We start from the raw sequence: 26,172 nt of genomic DNA on the forward strand, positions 1-26,172 counted from the left end.
TCCCCAAAAGCCATATAAATTTGGCTTAAGTGTCAGTGAAACAAGCCACTAATTGCTCAGAAGTGTTAATCTGTAACTCCCAGTCCAGCGGGGTGCACAACCACCTCAGTAACCCAGCCCAGTTCCAGGTCCTGTGGCTAAGGGCTGTCCTGAAGCACGTGTGAAACACACTATTCACACAGCACTGCTGACTTTACAGTCTCAACTCTGCCTTCATGAATTCCAGCTCCTGGAGACAAGGGATGACAGGAAAATCTCACCTTTTTAATATGCTCATCTAGCCCTGGTAATTTCAGAGAAGGAACTATTTCTGATGTAACTACAACGCCTAGAAAGAGCCCAAGGCCAAATACAACGAGGGCAGTTTCCAGCCAGTCTCACTCCCTGGTGCAAACTCACATTTGCCTGGCAGTAACAAAAATGCAAAACTGATCATAGGCAGACTGTAACTCCTGGAGATGCCCTTAGCTCAGGGAGGAGCGTTGCCTGGAGCAAACCCACCTCACCACAGCCTGAGAGCTGTTTGTTACCTCTGCCTTTGCAGGCTGGAGCCAGGAGCAAGAAGAGGTTCACTGATCCACATGCTTTGTCTCAGTATAAAGGCAGATTTTATTACAAACAAATCAAGTAAACCAGAGCATTCAAATGTACAAAGTGCTTTGGAATTTTTGGAACCTTCCTGCTATAGGCTCTGTAACAACAACAGCTGAGGTTCATGTACCTGAGTCCCACAAAGCAGAATTCCCCACTGCTACCTGCTGAGCAGACACATCTGAAGAGGATGCAGCAGGTGTTGCCACTTGGGGACCAGCACATTATTATTTCATTTGCAAACACTGCTCCAGATCCAGGCACGTGGCCAGATAACTCCCAGCAACACAACCATGCATTCACTTGCTTTCAAGTGAAGATAATATGCAAGTAAAAGCAATCTGATATAAATAAGGTCACAAAGATAAACAGTACATTTTTAAAAAAGATTTTAAGTTCTAGTTAACTTAGTACAAACCTGTAGATTTTCCTTGTATGTATAAAACCGACCAGATTTATACTAGCATAGAAGGTATTAAAAAAATAATTTGCACTTTCACTATTAAGATAAAGTATTAAAATGTCAGAATAAATAGCAACAAAAGTTAAATTTAATATTTGACATAATTAAGGCTGAGGTTTAAGAGTCAAATCCTACAATCCTATACACATGCATGATTGAACAAATATAAGAAGGAGGATTTGACTCATTGTTTTTTGAAAATAACAACAAATGTGCAAGTATTGTCTAAAACACGAGTGGATTTGTTCTTCAGCTGGTGGGTTGCAAAGCTCTTTTGACTTCATGTGGGAACACAGCCCCAAATATATCTTCATGGTATCGCTTTTGGCTCTGCAAAAAGAAAGGACACCCAAGAGATGAATGAAATGCTGCCAGCTACTCCTTATCCATCAGTTCAGTAACTAAAAGGCCTTTTGCATTTGTAGCACTGGTTCTGTGGTTGTAGACTTTTGTTACTGCCAGTGAAAGGGAGCTCCCTGAATCCGAGGCACAAATGCACCAGGATGAGTTCTGATAACGAGAGGGTCTGAAAAAGCAGCAGCCCCAGGCACTGGGACCCACGAAATTCCTGATTCACTTTTTTGCTCTGTTGGTACAATAAAGCCTCAAGCTCCTGATGTTCCTAACGCCCTGCAGTGCTGATCCCCAGGACCCCCGTGTAAGAGCAGAGCAGCAGAGTCCCCGTGTCACCCTGACCAAACAGAAGCTGTGCTGGCAGTCCCGGGGGCACCCAGCCGCTCGCTCAGAGCCCGGTCCCTGTGCGTGCACACACAGAGCTCACGGCAGCCGCAGCACCCGAGCCTGGCTGTGCCCCACCCGCTGCAGGGCACGGCCTGCGATGAGAGCTACCTTGAGCTGCTGGAAGTACTCGCTCGCCTGCTGCTGGCTGAGGCGCAGGGCGCGGGCGAGCAGCGCCCGCAGCGCGCTGGCCACGTCCCGCGCCATGCGCACGTCCCCGCACACGAACACGTGGCCCTGCTGCCCGTGCAGCACCTCGCACACGCGGGCCTCCAGCTGCCCCTGCAGGATGTCCTGGACATAGACCTGGGAAACACAAAAGCCGTCAGCGCACCAGGCTTCTGAAATGCTGCTTTGGCCGCCGGCTCTTCTGAGTCCATCGTGGGTCTGTGCACGAAGGCTCTGAGTGCCCTGTCTGTTCCAGCTCTGCCCTGCACCACAGAAAAGGTGAAAAATGTCTTCAGGTTGCCCTTTACAAGCCCAGATTTGGAAGCTGGGCCTGTCTCTTGATCAAACCTGAGCAAAAACTCTTCTACGTGCCAAAGTCTCCTAACTGCCAGGAGAGCTAAAAAGAGGATAACTTTTATTCTGTTTTTTTTTTTCCAGTCAAGATTCTTCTACATAAAATTAATTTCCATGGTCACTGTGTCATTGAAAAAGGGGGAAATGGCCAGTGCCAACTCATTTCTAACATTTTTTTAAGAACAACCAGAGCCCAGATCTTAACTTGAGGGATGATTCTGGAGGAGTTAACCCTTAAAGAACATAGGAACCAGCCTTACTTTCTCTTGGCCAGGCAGTCTGGAGTAAGCTGTGTAGACATCTCTCAGGACTCCCTTCCTCTTCATCTCCTCAGTCTCCTCCCTGTAGATGTGATCCAGGTCTGGATGCCGGCAGCCGAACACCAAGGTCACGTCCCCTCCTCTGAGCCCTGAAACCGTGTGGGACAGTGGCAGTCTGGGTGCCTGGGGCAGCCACTGACACACAGGACTGGCACACAGGCTGTGCCCTCCAAGATCCCTGCCCACGGGAATGGTCCCTGGGGATAGACTGGCTGTGCCAGTGCCCGATTAGCCTGGGGGTGCCTGCAGGGGCTCCTGGCTGACGTTTGTGGGTGTCCGTGGCTGCAGAGCCTTGTCTGCAGGACTGGGGGTGTCCCTGAGCCAGCCCTGCCCCGGGTCCCCGCAGGTACCTCTGTGCTCCAGGTCATAGAGGCGCTGCAGCCAGAAGCTCCTGAAGGGAGCAATCCCCGTGCCCGAGCCGATCAGAATGCAGGGCTTGGCCGGCTCCTCCGGGAGATGGAACTCATTAGCACTAAAAGGCAAGAATATGGTAATTAGGTAATAACTGGTTTCTGACTGAAACTCATGTTGAGTTTCATTCATTGCTTGAATGACTGAGCAGCACAGCCCAAGTGCCCAGTGTGAAAGCAGCAGTGGGGCTGAACTGGGTGCTTCTTGTTCCCTCCCCTTTCCTTGCTCTGCAGTGGAGAAGCCGACAGTGGGGATGGGGTCATAGGAATAGAATTATTTCAGAATTTTCTAATGATTTGTAATTTTACTGAATGTAAGGCATGGTAAAAGATCTAATCTCTGGAAGATAGGGAATTCCCTCTCTTCTCAGACCCAGTTGTTCAACTTCAGCTCACCGGTCACTTGAAAACATCCAAACAAAGGAAAACCCACTGAAGAAGCTGAACTACGAGCTGCTCTTATTTGTTTAATTTTCTTTACCTGCGGATGAAGCAGGGAACAGTTTCATTGAGCTCTATTGTGTTCAGCCACGTGCTGCAGACTCCATGGTGCAAAGGCCCTTCTCCATCTAAAAGCAGAGCAAGGCAGAACACTTCTGATAGCACCCAAAACCCATCTGTTTTTAAAAAAGCACACTTTTTACTTAAAATGATAGCTTTAAAATAAATGTATGTCTAGTAATGATTTATAAAACATGGATACACTGATGAGGGTGGAGGATTTTAGCAAATCTTGGCCCAGGAGGAACACCTGCCCTGCAGGTACTATTCTGCAGGTATGACAACACAAATTTTTTATTACAGATATGCTTCACGCTGTATGGCAGACAGTTTTTTTTTTCCTGAACCACAATGTAGTCTAAATACCATTTAATTAAGAGAGAGATGAAAACAACAGTTCATTACCTCTTGTTCTGTAGTTTACAACTGCAACTGTCAGATGAATCTCTCTGGCTGTCATGTCACAGGAGGAGCTGACAGAATAGTACCTGGGCTTCAGAAGTGGCAGCTGAGTCAGCAGGAAAGCTGTGGAGACCTCTGCAGAGGGGAACTCCTCCAGCACCTCCAGGATGTTTGGGCTGTTGTAAAACTTCCATTTATTGTATTCTTCTGTGCTCTAAAAGCCAAAGAGCATCACCACAACATTACCAGGTCATGCTGAGTTCAGGAGAGCAGGCGTATTTGAAATGTCACTTATAAATAAGATTCATGCTTTACAATCAATTAAATATGCAGGTAAATCAACAAAGAGTTCTCAAAACTTTGTCAGGACCAATACTGGGGTTTCCTAAGAAATAATTTAATTTTGAACACAGAAGCTCAGAACCCCCACTACAAAGTTCTCAGACACCTGCTCTCTCAGTGAGGATGCAGAAACAGAAGTAGAATTAATTTCTCAGCTCCCTGTCATGGCACATCCATGAAATTGTGTAGTCCCAGGTCCTGACCCATCCTGAGCCTCCCTGAACCTGGTAGGAGGAGCCAGCACTCACCACACCTGTGAGTCATCACTTAAAGCCACATCCCTCTGACTCTCAGAGTAGCAACTTCTCTGACAAAAACATCTACCAGCTCCCCTGCAGCTCCTCCACATGCAAAGTGTAAGGCCTTTAGAGGTGTCTCATCAGAAACCACCGTGAGGCAAGAGAACCAGGCAGGCAAATGACCCACCCAGAACCACACAGGAAACACCAGATGTTGGCTCCCACACCCAAGCTGAGCCTCAGACCCCTCCTTCTCTCACTGTGGTTGGCTTTCTAAGACCACAGAATATGTAACAGAGGCATAAAAATCCATCACTACAAAAAATTCTTAAGCTTCTGCTCCAGAGTCAAAGGGCATCAGAGGGCCCAGTGGACAGTACTGCAAACAAAACTCCAGCCCTAAGGCTCACCTGACACAACACCTCCAGCCTCTGCTTGTCTCCTTCTGCTGTCACCAGCTGGGAGAGTTTTTTTAGCAGTTGTTGGGAGGGTGGAGTGGTGATATCAAGCAAGTATGTCAAAGCCTCAGGTAATGTGCAGGGTGGAATCTTTTTGTGACTTGCCCAGTACCCACCTGGAAATGAGGGAAAGAAAAGGACACTTAGCAACACCTGTGGTATTTGACAGCTCTAGAGCTTTGCAAAACTCAGTGTCCTTCAAAATACACCTTCAGGTGAGGATGCAGCAGGTCTAGACCACAGGGCCCTTCTGAAAGATTATTGTGAGGCTTTGAACGTTTTGTAAGGGGAGGATCTGGCACACAAAATTCCATGACAACAAAACACCACTTGGAAAGGCACAGTCTTTCATTTAGGGAAACCATCTTCCCGTGTTCCAGAATCCTATGATTGTTCCTACCAATATGGGAAAGATGGGCAGGACATATAAGTCTATTTTAGGACTCTTACACTGTTAATGAATTTAATTGCAGTCAATGGCCAATTCAGCAACTGAATTACAGTGTCACCTTGGGTACCTCTGCAAACCCTGGTGAAGTGGTTTTTCCAGAAAGGGCAAAATCAGAACCAATAATTACAGGAATAACTAAAAAGCAGCAACAAAATCCTATTGAAACTTGAGAAAAGGATCATAGAATCAAATTCAGTCAGCAAAAATTCTTAGGAATTTTAAAGGAATCTGTCCAACATCCTCTGTTGTTTTGTCTAAAGAGACCCAACTTACCATCAATGCAGGTTTCAAGCCTGATAGTCTGATCAGCTGGAGGGGCATCCTTGACATGTGCAATAATGCCATGGACTAATTCTGCCTGGTTGCCTGGGAAAACCCCGATGTGATCCCCGGGAAGGTAGTGCACTTCCTGATTAGTCTCACAGTGAAGTTTAACCAGAATGGTGACACGACTGGATGGCAAAGGAAGAGAAATGAGACTGATCTTGGTTACATTGACCAAGGGTTTCCCTTGGATTGCACAGGAAAGGAATAAATCTGCAGTGGCACTTGGCAAGGGCTCCCTTGTGTTCATTACCAAATACCAGACCAGCTTAGGGCTTCACAGAGACTTAAACAAATCAGAGTCCAGGCATGTGAAGTACTTGTATCCAAAGAAACTGGGTGCTGAAGTTCTGCCTGGTCTGTCCAGTATAGAATAAACATGCCTGGAATCAGCCCGTGGAAGTGCTGCCCCACTGCAAACTGCACAGCTCACATGCTGCTACTAAAGACACTACAAAAAATCCAGTATCTTTTGTAATAGCTGCAGGGAGAAGATGTTTATAGCCAGGCACTTCAGATGTTTAAGATTTTAGTAAAATGTGGTATTGCAATATTCAAAAGAATGAGGTGGCATACCTGGACTTCAAGCTTTGAAGATTCTGCCTGAATTTCATCTTCATGGGAATTACATCCTTGGCATGAATGTTTGCAAGAGCTGGTGAGAAAAGAAGATATGACTCTTGGTAACCTTGTGATTAGGTTTGTTTAAAATGTCTTCAAATAATATGAAGAGGAGAACTGAAGCACGCTTGCCCTAGAAGGTGACCAACCATCAGTCAGTTGTGTGTGCCCCATTCCCTGACTAAAAGCAGTTCATCTCAGCTTTTGTTCCTTTGGGGCTCTCCAAACGTGTGATAGTGCCAGTGTTATTGTGCTGGAAAAGATAACTTACTCAACGTAAACCAGTGTCTTTTTAAATCTGACCACATACTTCATTGTATGCATTCTACCATCCAGCAGGGCCAGGAGCACTTCTGAGAAACCTTCACAGTGCAGCCCCTCTGAAGCAGCAAAGGCAGAGGGAGGGGAAGGTGGGAGCAATACCTTTAGCCAGGTCCATGGGCTGGGAGTCATGCACTAGCCTGTAATTGGTAGGGTCCCACCTTTCCTCAGAGGTGTAGATCTCAGGCAACTGAATACTGTGTCTCCCACGGACATTAAAAATGTCACAGGCAGCCTAGATAAAAAACACACAAAAATAAAGGCTATTCACAGTAAAAAAAATATTCTTAGCATTGTCATAATCCTAATAAGGAGCTATCAGTTTCACAGATTGCTGGTTTTTAGTGCCTCTGGTGTGTGGGCTCAGTGAGTTCAGTAAGGTTCCACTTCTATAACAGTATAGCCAAAAAAGATCTACTGCAAAAAATGCATAAGTTTGATGCTACACTTGTTCATACTGAGCATTCCATTATCCACAAGGGTTCACGCAATTTTGTGTGGATATTAAAAAATAATAGAAAAGAGACCCAGTTCCCTCTCCTTGTTAGGCAAGCAGTAGAGAAGAGGGGAGTTCCAAATTCAGACATAAATTCAGATGTTTGGTTTCCTTCATTTTCTCTCATTTTTATGGGAACTGAACTAAAATGAATGGATGAGTGACTAGAATATGAGATGTATTTCTATATTCACCTTGAAAGCACTGACTGCCCAGCTGCAGAAAGCTTCTTCTTGCCCATTGAGTTCATCCCCTTCACCCACTGGAGTGAGCTGGGAAGCCCCGAGTTGGGCCAGTTTTTGGTCAATAGCATGAGCAAAGGCACAGAACTCCGGGTACATGCTGGACCCCAGGCCAAACACAGCATACCTGCAGAAGGAGATGAAAAGAAGATTGCTGTGTTATGCTATATGGAGTGCTAAAGGACTCAACCGCATGTAAACCAAACAACAAAGTATTTTTACCTAATTTTATTTCTCAGCAGTTTCAGTCTGAGCAAAGAGTCCTTCAAGGTCTGTATAAGAATACATAAAACACTTAAGGTTAGAAAAATACTCTGATTTAAGACAGAGTACTCTGATCTGAAACCTGATCCATATCTTACTGAAGGACATGAGATAAATGAAAGGTTTGTCTTTGGTCTTTGAGCTGAGTCTCATACACACTTCTGAGGTGAACATTACCTTTCCGTTTCCTGGAGAATCTCCATTTCCAAAAGTGCTAGTAACCACTAAAAGAAGTGTTTCTTTTTCCAGGTCACAAATATTGTACTCATCCATGCAGAGGATCTGGAAGAGGAATAAGGCTCATGAGACATTGCTAGCACTCATAAGAACTAGCCTTAGATATCTCAGTTGACCAAACTTACACAGCATTATGCTAAATGAACGCAAAATCAAAGTTCTAGTCCAACTCGTATTTACAGAACATTCCAAACACAGGTTTGCAGAATGGAAAAGCCTGCAGAAGCCAAACTCCTGTCTCCACGAGGTGTGGCTGACTGGTACTGCTCACCTTGGTGCTGAAGGCACAGCTGAACAGGCTGCACAGGTTGTTGGCGAGCGTCTCCGACTTGCCCGTTTCTGTCGCGTAGATCACGGTGACCTTGGCCCTGGTGGCCACTGCCCCTCGCATGAGTGAGGATGCAAAGAGCACAGCCCTGGGGAAAGAACAATCACACACAACTTTTAATGGAGCTACACTAATTCAGGTTGATTCACAAACAAGCTAGGAAAGACTGAGCTTGAGCACGGCTTTTCTTTGGAAGATGGTTCAGAAGCAACACACTTTTGATAGCCCTGAGCAAGAACCTTAGATAGGAATGTTACCTCAGGGTGGACAGGTAAGGCTATGATTCAAACCTCTCAAGTGGTCCCTACTGTAATAATTTTTTTTAAAGAAGTAGAGCAGAAACATTGCAAGAATAGAATAGTTGGACAAAGCATAAAGAATCTTATTTGAGCAACTTACTTTGCCAAGATGCTAAACTTTATTTCTTTTTTCCTTGGCCTTCGGGTCTCATCATGCCACACATGTGTTTTCCATGCATCTACCTTTAAAAAAAAGTTATGCTTTAGGTAAGGCATGCAAAATAGTAAATAAAAAATTTGTATATCTTTAAGGGGCCAGATCAAATAAAATCTGTATATACAATTCACTGAGTAAAAATATGGTATCAATCTCTGTTGCATTAAACTGTATTTTACTTAAAGCCAGAGAATTCAAGAGAACTAACAGCACCTCCCACATAAAATAGCTCCTGTCTGCTACTTTTGAATCTGTCTAGTGACCTTTCATGAACCAGGGCTTGGCACCCAGACTCCCTCGGGTTCCGTATCGCATCTGCACTGCCGAGGTTGTCTGCTAGAGTCGGTTTTTCTTTTTGATGATGTGCACCTGGTAGTAATAGAAGGGAGTGAGGACATAGTTCAACATCTCTTGGTGGAACACGGGGGTTATGCTGCCTGACATGGGAGGCACAATCCACACCCAGTCTGCTGGGCAGCCGCCCCGCACGCGGTACTCGCTCTGCATGTACTTCAGGAAGGACTCGGAGGCCGAGTGGTGATCCATGATGGTTACATTCTGTTTCTAGAGCAATGGAAAAAAGAAAAACATGCATTAAAAACCCTATTCTGCCCTTCTGCCTGGTGTAGCTAAAGTAATCCTCTTGCTTTGGTCAATATTTCAAGGACTTTACTCAGAGTAAAGGGAGTATTTATGGGAAATAAATACTATCAGCAGTTACTGTAAAGATACAGATTGAGATGCGGGCCTTTGATTAAGAACTCTTATCTTTCCTTTAACATCAGCATTTTACCTCTGCAGCACTGGGAGTGCATGCTGCAAAGCCTCTGACTCACTTTTACCCACTTTTCATATTGTTATGATACGTTAAACTGGAGTTGAAAATAAAATATATTAATCCAAGGGCTTTACATAGGTTTTGAAACTCATAGATAAATGTGTTGAAAGGATGGAAAATCTTGCCCTTAACTTCCTTTGCTTCTTTCTCTTCCTTCTGCCTTTACCTGTGAGGAAATACAGATTCCTCTACTTTCTCAGGTGAAAATAGAGAATAACTCTATTGGAATCATAATGCCATCTCCACTGAGTGAGAGGAAGAAGGGACAGTGTCTCTCCAGATCCCACTCTCAGTGACTTACCTGGAAGCTGTGAAGCACAGCCACATTGATCTCTACAACAGCTCGGTCCTTCCATAATGATGACAGTTTATTTGTTTCCAGTCCCATTCTCCTCCCTACCTCCTACATATGAAAAAGAGAGAGAAAAGAGAAAAGCAAATTTACTATATGGAACTTAGATCCCATGATTTCTCAACCTCATCAGCTTTGTATCAGGAAAAGGTTGTGCAGAAGGGGAAAGAGTCAGTCTCATGCTGAGGAAAGATGGCAGCAGAAATACCTGAGATTAAAGGTAAACTGAAATTTTGGAGTTCTGGTTCTTGAGGATGTTCCAGCTCCACAAAGCAGGAAGTGGTTCTCCCCATCCCAGTGAACACAGATAGTGTCTCTTTCCCAAAACCTCCTGCACCAAGTTCCCTCCCCTTGCAGGCCAGCCCAGCTCCCCTGCAGCAGGTCACCTTCAGGACGTTGTAGCGCTGAGCGTCGCAGAAGTCCCGCACTCCAATCTCTGTCCCCATGTACCAGCCATTGAAAGGGCACGCGGTGAACTCCAGCCCTCCCACCTCCAGCAGCATGCTGGCCACGGCAGGCAGCGCGTACCACTTCAGGTCCAGCTCCTTAAACCACTCGTACCTGCCCAACAAGCAGTTTGTATTATTGGTGTGTCTTTTCCTTGAGAACCAGGAAAGCCCAGGAAGATAAAGAGTAGCAATTCTTGGAGGAGCCCCTGGACCAGGGTCTGCAGAAACAGCAGTTTTCAGTGCAGTATTTGGGAATCACTAGCTACAGGAACTGCAGAACCATATTACAGAGTTCTGCAATCTGCAGGCCAGTCCCAAAGCAAACAGGAAGAAAAAAGCAATGAGAGAAAGGCAATAAACACTTTATGAGTGCAGTGTTACATGTGTATTACACTAGCATAAGACAGTAGGATTTTTAGAATTCTGAATATAATTGAAATGTAGATTGGGAAAAAAGTTTTCCAACAAAACGGTAATTTGCTTCCTTAATTTAAATCTCATTTCATTGTTCTAACAGGTATTTTATCTTTCAGGATGATTTACCATCATTTCATCCTGACAAAGAACTCATAAAACAACTGCCACAGGCGCAGCCCAATAACCTGCCAAGGTGAGGAGAGGCAAAAATGCAATTATCTAAATCTTGTGTGCTTACTTTGGATGCTCCATTGGCACTTGGAGGACAATTTCTGGAGGTAATTCAAATATTTCTGGGTCTTGGCCATTTGCTTGGAGAACAAGTGGAAGTACATCAAAGCGGCCATATTTCGGCTTCCACCCAAGCTCGATGCACAACTGCAAATACAGAAAGCACATTTTGTGTTCTTTTCAGGTTTCCCCTCCAGATCTGAAGACAAACGAATTTTAACCCTCTGAAACCTGCTGAGGTAAATTCTAAGTGAAAAAGGTTCTCTTTGCTATTCAAACAATGTTGAGCCATGCTGATGAAATACTGGTTGTGTGCCTGGCTGTGTCCCCTGACAGTATTAGCTCACCCTGTTCTGAGATGGAGGGCAGCACTTTTATATCAGAACTGTAGGAAATTATTGTTCCAGCCCGCACCTGGAACTTTTGGGGCAGAACATCCCAATCACTCCTCTCCTCCCTACCACTCTGCATAAACATGAGAGGAAGGAGCCCCAGGGAGGTGGGTTAGCCAAGATGGGAGGCAGCTGTGGTGGCGAGCTGGGAGCTGTACCTGAGTGAACTCCACAGTGGCAGGGTCTCCAAGGACAGAGCCATCTGGCATTTGGTAGCCAGCGTAGCGGATCAGCTGGCTGTTCCACACACGGAAATCGTGCTGCCCGTCCGTCCTGTGCGGGAACACCGTGATGGCTGACCTGCCGGGACAGAGAACACATCCATCCTCACTATTCACACAGAAATGGTACCAACAGAAAGTGGTTTACATTTATAAAATGAACAGCAGGAGAAATAAAATCATTCATCCTCTTTACCCACCTCCCCAAATCTTCAAGTCATCTCTTTTCCCAAGGAATTGAAAAAGGTTTTGTAACATCAGCCATGAAAGTTATAAATTTTCAAGGTGGTTAATGGAACACATGAGAGGAAAATTTAAGTACCAGGAAAATTAAGAGCAGAGACAAACTGTCAAAATGTTTAGATAGACCATTTCATGTGTTTTTGATGCCAGATCTGGATGTGATTTTTGTTGTTTAAAATTAAAATTAGAGACTTACCTTATATTACCATTGTTTGTGGCATACTGAATATGATGACAGATATGCTCAAACATTTCCTTGGCTGTTTTACAGTCTCGTGCATCAAACACCTGTGTGTTTCCAACAGAAATGTAAAGAAGACTAATTTTGAAACAGTAATGCCAAGTTGTTATTTTTCCTATGCACTTAAAGAATGGAAAGAATGTGGCTCCACTAGGAAAGGTTCATTATTATAGTTCTTATATGCATCATTTTCACCCATAACAATCCACCAAGGACCAAAACATGTATCTGGTTCCATGACACACCTGGTTCCTACACTCACAATGCTACACATTTTCCTTCAGCCATGAAGCAGAGAACTACAAAGAAACCAATCTCCTGATATGGACAGGAGGGAATCCTCCTCAATCGAAACAGTGACATGTTCTAGCAAAGGAAAGGCCACTCTTCTGAGTCACAGCAGAGGACTTTTTGGCTACAGCTTAGGTGTAGATCCACAGCTCACCTGCAGGTTGGACCACTGGATTCTCCCGATGCACCTGGGTGCATTCCTCCAGGCCTGCTTGGCGGCAAAGGTCAGCTCATCCTTTGTCAGGTGGTAGGTTCCTGTTGTTTCTATCTCCTTGGTCACTGCTTCCAGCCGGCCCAGCTGTTCTTTGATTTTTGGCCTTTTGAACAGGAAACAACCAAGAAAAGCAACAATGAGAATTTCATTCAAAGTGCAGATGTTCTCTTTATATTTTGGCTTCAGAATTTAAGACTTGTCCTTATGGAGTGCAAGGACAGAACTTATTGGCCCCATGAGAAAACTAACACACTAGAAATTTAAGTAGTGACACCATCCTTTCACCACCCAATACATGCATGGATTGGCCACAAGCTATTCTGTGTAAGGTTTTGGGTTAAATTTGGATTTTCTAGATGAATTTGAAAAAAATCACAGAGAACAGGTGAGTTTCAGGGCACATGTAGGCTGAGAGTGACTGTCCTCTCAAAGATCCATTGTGTTTACAAGGCCACAGCTCTTCTGAGTAAAGTAAGTAAGATTTTCATTCCTAAAGGGAAGTGCTGAACAATTCCTTTGCCAGGGAAACCAACTCTAAAATTCTTGAGTTTGATAACAGAGAGTGAAGTCAAAACATTAGAAAATATTTATGACAGCAGAGACAAAAATTGTTTTGTTGTCTTACAGACAGAATGAAAATAACCTGCACTGTCTGAGAGTTTTCACATTTTCAGCAAGATGAAAGATCAAGGGCAAGCATATGAGATAGTGTAAATCAATGTGATCAAACAGCCATGAGCAGAGAGACACAGGGATGTGCAAATGCAATAGGCTGGTGAGGACAGCCTGTGTGTAAGACAGGGACTTTCAGAAAGATTCAGAGGGAAGAAAGATTTGAAAGGAGTTCAAAGTGTCCAAAGAAGTGGCCATTATGTGGCTGAGTCCCTTTGAAAGTTTGATAATGTTTTCTAATGGGATGACCAAACACTGAACTGCTGCTTGAAAGCTCATCATGTGGAATGTCACTGCAAGCCCTTGGACATCAACCAGCTGTTCCAGCACTTCCTGCAACAAGATGCCTCTGCACCATGGCCATTTCTGTGAAAACACAAACTCCTCTCGGAATGCTCAGTGAGCTTATGCTGATAGCACAGAGCAAGGGTGAGAAGCAACACTGGCCTTCCAATCTTTGGCTAAAGCCTTGAGAGGAACACAGAGAAAAGATACTTGGAACAGCACAAACAAAAGGCATTATCCACACTGAGACTGATCTGAGTGCAGCTAATCCCAAGAAAACAGAAGGTAACGCTTTGGCAGAGAGTCCTTAAAGTACTGGAATGCAGCACACTCCAAAGGGATGGAGCTGAGGAGTGCATGGTCCAGAGTCCTTCTCTGTGTTCCCAAGATCTTGGATTGGCAGATGGAGCACATGAAGTGCAATGACAGTTCTATCTGGCATTTTTAACAGTCCTTACGTATTTTTGAATGCATGCTATGTAATAGGAGAATTACCAAGAGCTGTGAAGAAACCAAACCCTCCTGGAGGCTCACAGACAGACAGGTAGGTAGAGGATTGCATACCCAAAAATCAAGTTGACTTACTCTTTAAATGAACTGTAGTATTGCTTGAGGAAGTCTATTGCCTGAGGTAAAAGATCCTCTAGTGGAACTGGCCCATTTCTGGTACCTCTCACCAGGCCCTTTGGGGTCATGAGTGACCCTTGGCAGGCTTTGGTCTGGCAATTGATAACCTGAAAAACAATAAAATGTCAAAAAACAATGTTGCACTCTGCATATTTTCGAATGAATGAAAACTCCCTATTCATATTTCCGTATTTTACCTCTTTTGCAGTCAGGTGTAGTGTGTCAAGAAAGCTGGATCCATTTTCCAAGTTTCTTACTCTTATATGTCTTGGGCATCCTGATATTTGGCTTGAAACTATGATGTCATTTGGAGGGAGATTCTGGGCAGAGAACAGATAAAAATGCATACTGTCTTCAAACCTATTGAATATCGTTCAGTTTCATTTTAGATTTAATGTTAATATCAAAATATTTAAGTTTAAATTCAAGAAACTAGATATAAATGTGATCTGCTCCAACATGATTATTTGACTACAAAACTACTGAGGCTAATCTACAGTTTGATATGAAATAGGGGAAAAAAGTATTTTTGTACTAATCAAGTAGAGTCTGCCACTGCAAATACCTCTATAATTTCAATAAGTCCTCTGAGTATCTCTGAGCATTATAGTCACAGTCTCAGGAAAACAGTGAACCCATTTTAGAGACAGGACAGGTTTGTAACTAAAGGTTTGAAAAGGTATATAAAGGAATCAGGCATCCCAGTCCCTGTGGGGTCACCTCTTCCTTTGAGTCTTATCAATGCTTCATTTTCGTCAGAAAAGAACTTTCACCCAAAGATATCCCAGCAGTCCTACCCTCCTGCAACCACAGTCAGACCTCACAGGAGAATGTGGAGCAGTTGTGAGCAGCAAGCACCACTCCTGTGAACTGCTACCATCAAACCATGATGCTGGGAACAGACCTCTCCTCCCTCACTGGGCTTTGCTGAAGTTAGGATAGGCAGCCTCTCCATCTGCTTCTTGCTCGGATTGTGCAATTTGGCATCATCCTTTTCTGAGCTTCAGTAGAGAGAAAGAACAGTCAGTACAAGGCAATGTCCTTTACGTTGGGCTTTGCTTTCAGCATCAGCAGGAGATGCTCAGTGCTGTCTCTGAAATATGTACTGAGCCCATAACCCAGCAGTGGCAGTGGGCAGGAATCAGTAGTAAAGCCCTAAAGTGTGATAGGAAAGGAAGGAAGGCAGGGTATGAAACCTGAAATAAGTAATACCCTGAAAACAGAAATTTAAGATGCATGTGCAACTTATTTTATACAGTGGTGTGTATGAACTGCACCACAGAACTACTTCACCAACTTAATTACAGTATAAATAATCACTTTGCTATTTTTATACCATTCACACCTCCTGAGACTTAGAATACATGAACCCATGTTAACACACCAAATAAATTTAAGATTATGAAAGAGAAAGCAAGATGATTTATATCCTCAATGACTGTTTAACTTTGACACAAGTGTTTAATGTTCATTACCAAGTTACACCACCCAGAGACCCACAGTTCTTTGGTTAATATCAGTATTTTGGAAACACATTATGGGTTTCTCCAGGACCCAAACCACTTAATATCTTCCCTTTTCAAATCAAAGATAAAATATGAAACCATTAAAATGATCTTACCTATGGATCCTCCTATTTTTCTCCACGTTGTTGTTGATATCCTTCTCTTTGGGGTACTGGCTCCTGGCAGCACGAGATTTGAACACAAACTGCCATGGGCACAGCATTTCGTATGGTTTTTTTGGTGGTTTTACTTCACTGTGCTGAAACCTTGTTTTGTGTGATGTGGGAACACTTCTAAGGACATAAAAAACCCAACAAGGTCAGTTTTTACCCAAGAGGGCAACTCCCTTTAACACTTTCAGAAACTCACCAGCCTAACTGAGCTAACATCCTGCATTTAAAATGAAAATTCTCTATTCTTAGGCTAGTGATACTAAAACTAACACTTTGTCAGTGTAACGTGCAGCCATGTACTCATGGTAAGAGAATTTCAGATGACCCCTGGTTGTGTAAAGCAGCAAATATTGGTGTCAGAGCAGACTACAGGCTTAGAAAAGGGATGTGAAATGTTGCTGTGTTATTCACACAGTAATGAAAAAATCTTGTTCATACATGAGCCTAAGCATTTTGCAGTGTATCCACCTGCCAGAGACAAACAGGGTTCTGAGAGGCTGAAGTCTGCAGTCTCTAAGATCTGTAGCACTTACTTCAATGTAACACACAGCATTTACATAAGAGTGTACAAAGTTTATGCTGTTCATTTCAACATACATTTTCTGCTCATTTCTGAACATAAGATGGATTTTGTGCTAGGGAAGGTGTGACAGAAGAGAAAGATCAAGCCAATAAATTGCAGACATAGAGAGAATTAGCCCCAGCATTTGAATCTGGTTCATAAGAGAATTCAAATCCTGATGTTTCCAAGAAGTTAGAGACAAAGGAAGAAAATAGACATTGTCACATATTTCTGATGTAAATTATGTCTTATTTTGATATTTATACTACTTTTACAGTAAAAGTTAAATTTATGCTGGGCTCTGAAGATACTCTTTGCTGTAAAGTCACACATGAAGAGAAATCCATTCAGCTGTCTGTGCAGAAACTGGAAGGTGTTAGGATTGTTTGCTATTCCAGGTGAAAGAAATAATGTGTAATAAGCATTTCTCTGCAGTTACAAAATAATTTTTAAAAAATCTAAATTATTATTCTGGAATAAAACATGTTGTGATGTGCCTATACAATTTTGTAAAATACAGGGAGAAAAGAGAGAAGAAATGGAGAGGGGAAAGAAAAAGAAAGAAAGAAAAGAAAGAAAAGAAAGAAAAGAAAGAAAAGAAAAGAAAAGAAAGAAAAGAAAAGAAAAGAAAGAAAAGAAAAGAAAGAAAAGAAAAGAAAGAAAAGAAAGAAAGAAAGAAAAGAAAGAAAGAAAGAAAGAAAGAAAGAAAGAAAGAAAGAAAGAAAGAAAGAAAGAAAGAAAGAAAGAAAGAAAGAAAGAAAGAAAGAAAGAAAGAAAGAAAGAAAGAAAGAAAGAAAGAAAGAAAGAAAGAAAGAAAGAAAGAAAGAAAGAAAGAAAGAAAGAAAGAAAGAAAGAAAGAAAGAAAAAAAAAAAAAAAGGGGAAAACCTTACACAAACATAAAAAAATACACAGGGAGAAAAAGGTGGAAAAGGAAGAAAACAAGCATAAGGAGGAAAAAGATGAAAAATAGTAACAGAAAAAAAGAAAGATAATAATAAAAAGAAAAAATAAGAAGAAAAAGCAAACAGAAGGAGAGCAGACTCACATTTCCCTTCACTGGCACTCAGAGCAAGAAGCTGCTTTTTGTCCTGGCCTGTGGGGCTCTGTGGGTAGCACTGTCAGTGTTACCAGTTACACGCACACACCTTTAAATCAGCAGAAAGGAGGGACAAAGTTTTCAGAGCAGCTGGACAGCTTGGAACTAGAGCAGGAGACCGAGTCTGACACTTTGCTCCTAATACAGAAAAAAAGATACAGTTTGCCATATAATTACTTTGCCCGTGAGCTGCAGTAAATGAATGACAGAATGAGCACCTGGACATGGTGCTTCTTACCGTGCTTTTGTGAGAGGTGTCCAAACCCTGCCAGGAGAGACTCTCTCTCAGAGTTTCTTGCCTTTCACCTCTCAGGCTCTGTATCCCTCCCAGGAGGTGAAAGCATTTTATAGTGCAGAACATGTATGCAAAACAGCTCTGAGCAAGGCTGGACATGGATAGTGCAACTGGGGATTCCCCTGATTCTTGTCCTGTCCACTTGGAGAAGTGGAGGGTGTGTGGCTGCTGCGTTAGCAGCATTACCTAACCTGTGTGAGGCAGGCAGGGAGGCAGCTCCTGCTGCTGTCAGCATCCCTTCCTTCCCTCGGCGAGCTGCAGCCTCGACTCCTGCTTGTGCTCCTGGAAAAGGCAGGGCATCACACCGGTTTGCAGCCTTGCACACAGTGTGAAAATGAAAAAAATAAATGCTGAAGGGCTCCTTACAGCTTTTATCCCTGTGTGGCCGGTCTCCAGGCACCCACCTGTACACCACCCATGGCTGTAGGAAGAGAGAGAGCAACTTCAAGAGGAATGTTACAGAGCTGTAGAGCTTTACAGTACAGGCCAGGAAAGCATTTAACCATGTGCTTATAACTAAGGACAGGTATTTTAAGTTTCACCTACACATACTTCCTTACTTTTTATCAAGTTTCAAAGGATCTTTCTCAATAGAGTATTTGTAGAATTTCTTGCTCTCCAGAGCTCCCTGTTCTGCCTGTTGCTGCCTGTGAGATTTGTCCCTTGGTGCTTTTCCAAAGTATTGGGAATACTGGAAGGAAACTGCAACTTCCTGAAGTACAAACCATTCCCACCATGCTGTATGTGGGAATACCAGAGGGACAGTTGGGATTGCTGAGCTGATTTTCAATGTCAGACAACATGTGGACACGTACCTTTTACAGAACCAGGTTTCTCCCTGCAGTCTGGAAGGCAGAACCCCCTCAGCACACGGCTGGCAGCAGTGCCCAGTGCTGTCAGGCACCTGCAGCCCACGAGTCTGGTGCCAGATAGTGCCCCAGCAAGGATTTTGACCTGCCTTATTTGTTTCTTGATACTATGTATGGCTATTTTAAGGAAACTGTTTACAAATTAAAGATGACTAATAAATCTGCTGAATAATATGAATAAAATGAGGTACATTGATAACTAGGGAAAGATTTACAGCTGCTGACCAAAGATCTACAGAAATGAGGCATAAGGCAGCCAGAGAAATGAAGAAATGTGTGTTCTTTTCTCATCTGTCACTCTTTTACCGGGCAAGCTTGGGCAAGGTGTTTTCTTCTCTCTGTGTCTAGCTTCTCTTTTTGAAAATGAATATTAGATGATTATGTAAAACATTTGTAGAGGCAAAGCAAGTGTTCATGCACGAGATCCTCTGTATGCATCCCATCCAGGATTGCTAGAGATGAATCTCTTGATAAACAGACCTGAGTTTTCTGAGCATTCATCTGCTTGGCTTTATCAAGCCTGTGCTGCTTAGCATTCACTGCTCATGAATTTTCACAGTTGGATTTTTCTTTAATGTGGTGCCTTTCTTCTCACCAGAATTAGCAGGTGAATCCCTTTGTTTAAAATATTCCAGTCATCAGGCAGATGTAATCAGCAGGCAGAAACAATGTGTGAGAGCTGTGCCACTCAATGCCATGCCAGAAAATTCTGCCTTTACATTCTTCTTTTGCATTTGCTACTTTGTAACGGGGTTTTAAAAATTCTCTTTTCATCCTTTCCTTACTAACCTCTTTCTTCTATAGAACATGGGAAATCTTAATGTCTAGTACTGTAAGAGAGAACATAAATTAGTAGAAGTTTATTTGAATTCTGTAGATTCTAAGCTTTTAGTATTCACCCTCCTTATTTTCCTGTGCTTGGGACTGCTGAAATCTAGGAAAGGTCATGTAGGGATTGGATAAGAAAAATCAGATTTGGGATAACCAGAGAAGGAGAAACATCTTTCTTTAGGAGAATTGTTAAAAGGATTGGCTCAGGTACAGACATTCAGGGAACTACTTAATCACTCCAGTTGCTCAAACAGGACCTGATATTTTACTCACTTGAAATCAATAATAAAACTCCCCCTGTACAGTAAGAACAACAGAGAACCATTCAATCCTCAGGTGGATAAGAGATTAACTCAACAAGCTCACTGGGCACTCCTTCTACAAATATTCTATAGGGCTTGGAAGGTTTTTCCTTCAGAAAACCAATTCTGCCCATTTGAACAGATACTTCTTCCTCTGCCATATCAGAGTGCAAAAACTGGTTGCTTTCCTTGCATTAACTTTGATGAAAGAGGTGCCCTTTCAGAACAGACTTTGACCTATTCAATGCTGTCATCTTGACTTAAATTTTGTTTTGTTTCTGAGTGTCTGATGGTTTGTAGCTTCAACAATCAGCTCTCTGCAATCTCCTTCCAAGTGAGTAATATTCTGTGTCTGATATTATAATATACATCATATCTGCAAGATTCTGCATGAGCTCAAGCAGTCATATTCCTGAAAACATTTACAAATCAAGCTCTGGTTGTAAGGTTGCTCCTCTGAGATCAGGGCATTTAGAGTCTTCAAAGAACTACAGCACTGAGGCAAAGTTGATGACGAGGAGGGCTGATCTTCCCAGCTTCATGGAACCCAAAGAGATGTTCAACTGCCCCAACATTTCATAGGTTGTTAGTGAACTCTTTCTAAGTCCCTTTTCCTAACTAATGTTACTATTGTCCGAGATGTCTCTTGCAGCAGTGCTGTGTGTGACAGCACAATAAATACAGTACTGCAGCCCATATAAACACTCGGCATCTCAGATTTGTGTAAACTACCCCCACATCTGGTGGTTTCTGACAAACATACAATTAATAACAATAACAACTACTGCCATTCCCAAATATCTTCTCTCATCGACTACCATCAGTCATCTTCTTTTACACTGGTTTGGCTTTTCATTCCCCAAAGAAAATGTGCTTGGTTTGAATCTTCCTCCAAACTTTGCAATGGCAGCTCTGTTGTTTTTTTTTTTTTTTCCGTTTGTGTTCTGATTGCTACTATTCCTTTAAGGGCTTTAAGATATTCACCATTAACTGTAGCCCCTTCTTCATTGGCTTCTTTATTATTTCAAAATGTTCCTGATAAAGTGGGGATAACAACTCCACCAAAAGCAAAACAAAAGATCCAGGCCTTGGCACTTGAATACATGCAAATAAAAGTAGGATCCCAGCCCAGTTGGACTGTTTTTCAGTTTCTGCAGATTTAAGGTAAGTTTAAAGCAGCAGTTTAGTGTGGAAAGTGCAATGTTTTGTTTACCATGTCCTGCTCTCCAGTGGAAGACTGAATGTCAAATGATGGCAGGGCAGGGTGGAGAATTTCCCAGTCTGAACATCTGAGGGCGAAAACGAAAGTTAAGGAGAGTGCTAAATTTGCAGAGACGTGCTGGTAAACTCATTCCTTCCTGTCTGCTCACTGTCAGTTTGGCCAAACTCAGACACGCAGAAAGAACAGAATTCCCTCATCAGTCACCTCTCCAAAATTCCCAGGGATGAGGAAGTGAGGGAGGACCAAAGGCAGTCAATAGCCAGATTTTGTTGTGCCTGGCTGCACGTTGGCTCAGAAGCAATTGCTGACACCTCCTGACTCACCCCTGAGATCCTCGGCCACAGCTGCAGCAGCAAAGACAAAATTACAGCAAAAAAAGAGCAAAATAGCAATTAACAGTTGACTGGGCCTAAACCCTGGTGTCCTGCATGTGGCTGTCACAAGCTAGGCTCTGTGTCCTGCACTCCTGGACATCGTTTACCTACACTGAAGATGTCCCTGTGTACAGCATAAGAGAAAGCTGGCATGTAGATCTGGAAAAGGTATAGAACAGTGTTTGGTACTTCTGCTCCTGCAATCCATGCTTGTCACAGCAGAACAGGAAAAAAAAATACTGCAAGATTACTGTGTGCAAAAAAGAGTTTTATGCTTGAAAAATAACAGTGAACTACAGAGCTGCAAATGTCTTCTTTAGTAAAATCATGGTCTGAAGAAGAAACTCCAATTTCAATAACAGAGCACTGGCTGAGGCCAGTAGAATCTCTAATCAAGGACGGGTAACAGAAGAGATTTGAATACTGGTTTTGTAAAAACAACCCATAAATTTCTGGGCCAAAATGAAGAACAGAATATTGAAGTATAGAAGGAACTTGAGTTCTGAATCTAAAAACTTTGGTGTTTTTACTCCACAACACACAGCACTGTTGGAACAACTTCAGTAAAACTTGTGTGTTTCTCTTTATTGGTGACCTCTGAGTCTCTTTTCCTTACACCTGCCTTTATATACTCAGTTGCTTCCTGCACATTCAGGTGTCACACTTTGGACAGTGTACCTTAGCCTACACAAAACCAAAGCATGCTGACCCGCTTTCCATGTTTCCTGCATGGAGGTAGGGGTTTTCTCAGCTAATTTTATGGCTCTGCTTTATCTATATGCACTGTTTTATTGCCTCAATTGTTTTTAAGGAATCCTTGCTAAGCACTACAGTTAGGCCAATCTTGCCTATGCCTGCACAACTTTCAGTGTCTGCATGAATTACATCACATTTTCAAAACTTTCCATGAGAGTGAAATTGCCTCCCCTCTGCCCTTCCCAACAGGGAAGTGGTGCCAGAGGGTGTGGGGTGTGAGCTTACAGCTCCTTCTCTAGCAACTATTTGCCTCCCCCTACTAAAAAAGACAATTTCCATGACACAGTCTACAGAGTATTTTTAGTCAGTTGTCATTGATTTGGAGCTGCAAGTCCAGCTCAATTGGTTCTCATCTTCCCACTCCTGCAAAGAAGCTGGCTCCATCTCCTCAGTGACCTGAAAGCCACTGGAAGGCTGCTCCTCTTCTCCTGGCTGAACAAGCCCTGTTCCTCCAGCCTCCCCTCATGAGCAGCACCATGCCCCAGCCCCAATCACATCGATGGCCTCCACTGAACTCACTCTTTGTGTACTGGAGGCCCAAACTGGACTCAGTCGTTCACCAGCGAAGGATGCAGCTCCAATGGTGATGCTTTTCCTTCTCTCCTTCCATAGGAATTCCAGGCTAGGGACATACTATTTAGCTTGGTTTTCATTCAATCAGCAGTGCACAAACATGCTGCTGATTGAGACAACTGTTGACCATAGTGACAGAGAGAATGGTCTTTGAAGCTACATTTGGAATGGGGGACACCACTTGGGAGTTTGAAAAGTCACTTACTGAAAATACAAAAAAGACATATGGAGGAATATGTGTTGACAAGGTCAGGTTCTAGAAAGTGAAGGGTGGCTTTATGGAGTGGGTTAAGTCACAGGGGTTAATCTATAATAAACAGTTCTAGTACATACATCAAAGGATTGTTACAGATTAATTAGCAGGTGCTATTATTAGCCATAACAATTTTTGTCTCAATTTCTGAAAGGATAAGATGCAAAACAATGACTTCATTCAGTCTAAATATTTCACCCAACTCTTGCAGCAAGGGGTATTTGGACCACAGCCCCCAAAGCAACAGGACCTGATGCAGAATGTGTATGTAATTTATGGGTCAGAAATAGCAACTTTTTTGGTCAAAAATACATTATTGCCTCACTTTGTTTTTATGATGATTACTTTTGATTTAGTCATCTGACACCTGGCAGAAGGGAAAATAAAGGGGAATTTTCTGTGACTTACAACACTGCCCATTAGGTTTGGGCAGCTCAAGAGACCTCTCTGACCAGTACAAGCTGAAAACCACTATGACATTTCTTTCTTTCTTCTCATGTACCAGCTTCAAAGACTTAATTGCAATCTGAGAATTCTCCAAAAGAACACACCACTCCTCTTCCTAGTGGCATTTCTGGGGACCAACAGTTTCTGTACTTCCATGAAGTGTCAAAGTCCTCGTTCAATGTAACATCTTTGATCCCGATTTTCTCCCATGTTTCTGCTTTTGAAGTCCCATTTCTTTTTAATGGAAGAGCAAAGTTGCATGTGTGAAAGACAGATGACTGCAATGATTTCACATTCATAAGAGAAAAATCCTCACAGTTTTTGTCTTGATTTGGTAGAACAACCATTGCAGAAAAGGTGACTTCTCAAGGTTCTGCCACCTTTGGAAAAGGACGTAAGAAATGACAGGTTGTGCATGGTTTTGGTAGGGTCTTGTAATAATTTCCTATCCAAGTGGATGATAATTCACACCATCCCATCCCTGACTAACCAGCAAATTGAGTGCACTGTGGAGAAGGAAGGACCCAGGCCAGTGATGAGACAAACAAATGAGCACAGTATAAACCACTGCCCAGCAAACGATCAGCTTATTTTTAAACAGACTGCTGGATTTAACACTGATAAACTTGAAAACAAGAAAAAAGGAAGGCACTAAAGGACTAAAGGCAGCAGCAGAATTTTAAATATATCTTTTTCCAAAAGACCATAAGAGCATGGGAAAAGAAAGCAACTAATTACTGGACGAAGAAACTTCAGAATTCTTTCTGCCTTCCCTTCACATAAAGTCATGCCTTTGAGCCCAGATTCCAAGCTGATATCTGGAATATTTGCCTTCAGCATCACACCCACCTCTTGAACTTGTCCACCCAGGCTGCTGCAGACACTATGTTTTGTAAAAGTGAAAAAATAAAACTGTTTCACTTTTAATTCTGGTAACCATGATTGAGCACAGGCCACTCTGAGTGTTCCAGGTAGTGAAAAATGGTTTAAGATGGTGAACACTACTGAAGTCATGGAGTGTACATGTAGTCATGGAGTGTACATGGGAGTCTTTGCCTTTGATTTCAGTGGCTCAGAACCCAAGAACAGCATGGAAAGTAAACATCCTGATACGCAATATCCAGACTGCCTTTGTTAGTACAGATCAAGACAGAATTCGATGGAGCACAAAGGCAAGATTGGTGTCTCCCATTTAACAGACGGTCCCTATGAATTCCAGAGGTTCTTACGAGTGTTATGGAGTTCTGTGGAGCAAAGCTACATAATTATGAGCTGTGATTTATTTCAGATACTTATAAAATTGAAAACACTTCCTACGTGGTAAATAAGTAAAGTCCTCCCCATACAGTGCAATAAAGTGAGCAGATTACAGGTTCAGTACTGCACCCAATCTATTCCTTTCAAAGCCTCATTGTTACATCAAAGGGTTTGTGGTTCTGTTCCTCTCTCAACCAGACATGGATTGCATTCAAGTTACTTTTTATGCTAAATACCACTCATATTGTGTACATTCTTTGTATAATCACGCCAGCTATAAAATCTGCACCTTTGCTTATGAGGATAATGAAGTTAGAGTGCAGGGACTGGCTCTCCATCTCAAATTTAATAATAAACCTTGGATGCCTTTTCACTTATTTAATCAATTAGAAATAAGTAGACCTGGCATAGTGTCACTGTGACATCCTACAGGCTCTATTCTGTCAGTTGGGAGCAGGATTTGGAGATCTTGATATTTTTAAACCATGTTTTTGAAGTAGTTGTAAAATGATCATTGCCATGTCAGTACCCCCTAACTCAGAGTCATGCTAGTAGAGAATAAGCAACTTTCTGCTGTTTGTCCCTAGTCCCAACCCGTCTGACAGCTGCTGTGTGCCTTTTAAAGGTCTCCTGAGTTAAGCATCTCAAAAGCAATCTGAGAATGACTTTTGAAATCTTGGCCAGAAAGCTGCAATGTACTCTGTGAAATACTTCCAGCTAGGAAAAGGACAAACTCAACAAAGCTCTTGGGGGAGAGAAAGTTTTAAGACTCAACAGGTGTCTGCATTCTGTACTGTAAACTGTGGTTTAACACACAATTTCCGTGACCTCTAGAAATGGGAGGGGGAAACAGAAAATAAAAGAGAAAGAAGTCTTTGCAGTTGCACAGTTGTGGAAACTAAATACTCTATTTTTAAGCATGAAAAGTCAGTCCCCAGACTGAGTCAGTATAAAGGAAGTGGCTCCAAAATATACAACCTTTGCCTGTGCCCACCATCATGACACGATATTTTCCAGACTAACTTCTGTTTGACATTTGTTTTCAAACAGTTTTCCTTGTTCCTTGTCCCTAGCTGAGACACAGCCCACTTTCTGTAGATGAAATGACTGCTAAGAAATTGAAGCAAGACTGAGAAAATCCCAGGTCCTGTGTGATTTTATTTAATTCAGAACATGAGTCAACCTCACGAGCCACAAGAATTTATTGTCAATTTTGCATCTTTTAAGAACCATTCTGTGGAAGGGGAGAATATTAATCAAAACACCAGCAGTTTTAAACTCCTCTCAACAAGAATTAATAGCAGACATGGTGCAAAATATAAGCTGTAACAATATAAAGATATTAAGTTCATTGTTTTTCAAACAGATGATGCAGAACACCAGCAGAGGGAAGCCCAAAGGTAATGAGGCCACTCAGTCTGAAGTTGTGCAGCTGCAGCTGAAAGAAAATATTTAAT

The 26,172-nt window shown here is 42.6% G+C and overlaps 1 protein-coding gene across 1 annotated transcript; it reads right to left on the minus strand.

Annotated features, from left to right (window-relative positions):
• Positions 1-596: 596 nt before the first annotated feature.
• Positions 597-17,526, minus strand: NOS2 (nitric oxide synthase 2). Its single transcript, XM_053961497.1, has 27 exons — positions 17,486-17,526; positions 15,821-15,997; positions 15,104-15,200; positions 14,397-14,519; positions 14,158-14,306; positions 12,556-12,718; positions 12,066-12,157; positions 11,564-11,705; positions 11,021-11,160; positions 10,303-10,477; positions 9,866-9,967; positions 9,096-9,290; positions 8,670-8,752; positions 8,214-8,358; positions 7,883-7,987; positions 7,664-7,713; positions 7,394-7,568; positions 6,806-6,938; positions 6,338-6,416; positions 5,711-5,889; positions 4,939-5,102; positions 3,951-4,161; positions 3,526-3,613; positions 2,985-3,106; positions 2,575-2,723; positions 1,904-2,098; positions 597-1,384 (listed from the first exon to the last, which is right to left on the minus strand). Exons 2-27 carry the CDS (start codon positions 15,925-15,927, stop codon positions 1,304-1,306), a joined length of 3,444 nt encoding a protein of 1,147 aa, XP_053817472.1. The 5' UTR covers positions 15,928-15,997; positions 17,486-17,526; the 3' UTR covers positions 597-1,303.
• Between the last annotated feature and the right edge of the window lie 8,646 nt (positions 17,527-26,172).

This window comes from Vidua chalybeata, chromosome 20 (assembly GCF_026979565.1).
Source record: "Vidua chalybeata isolate OUT-0048 chromosome 20, bVidCha1 merged haplotype, whole genome shotgun sequence".
Taxonomy (NCBI): Eukaryota; Metazoa; Chordata; class Aves; order Passeriformes; family Viduidae; genus Vidua; species Vidua chalybeata.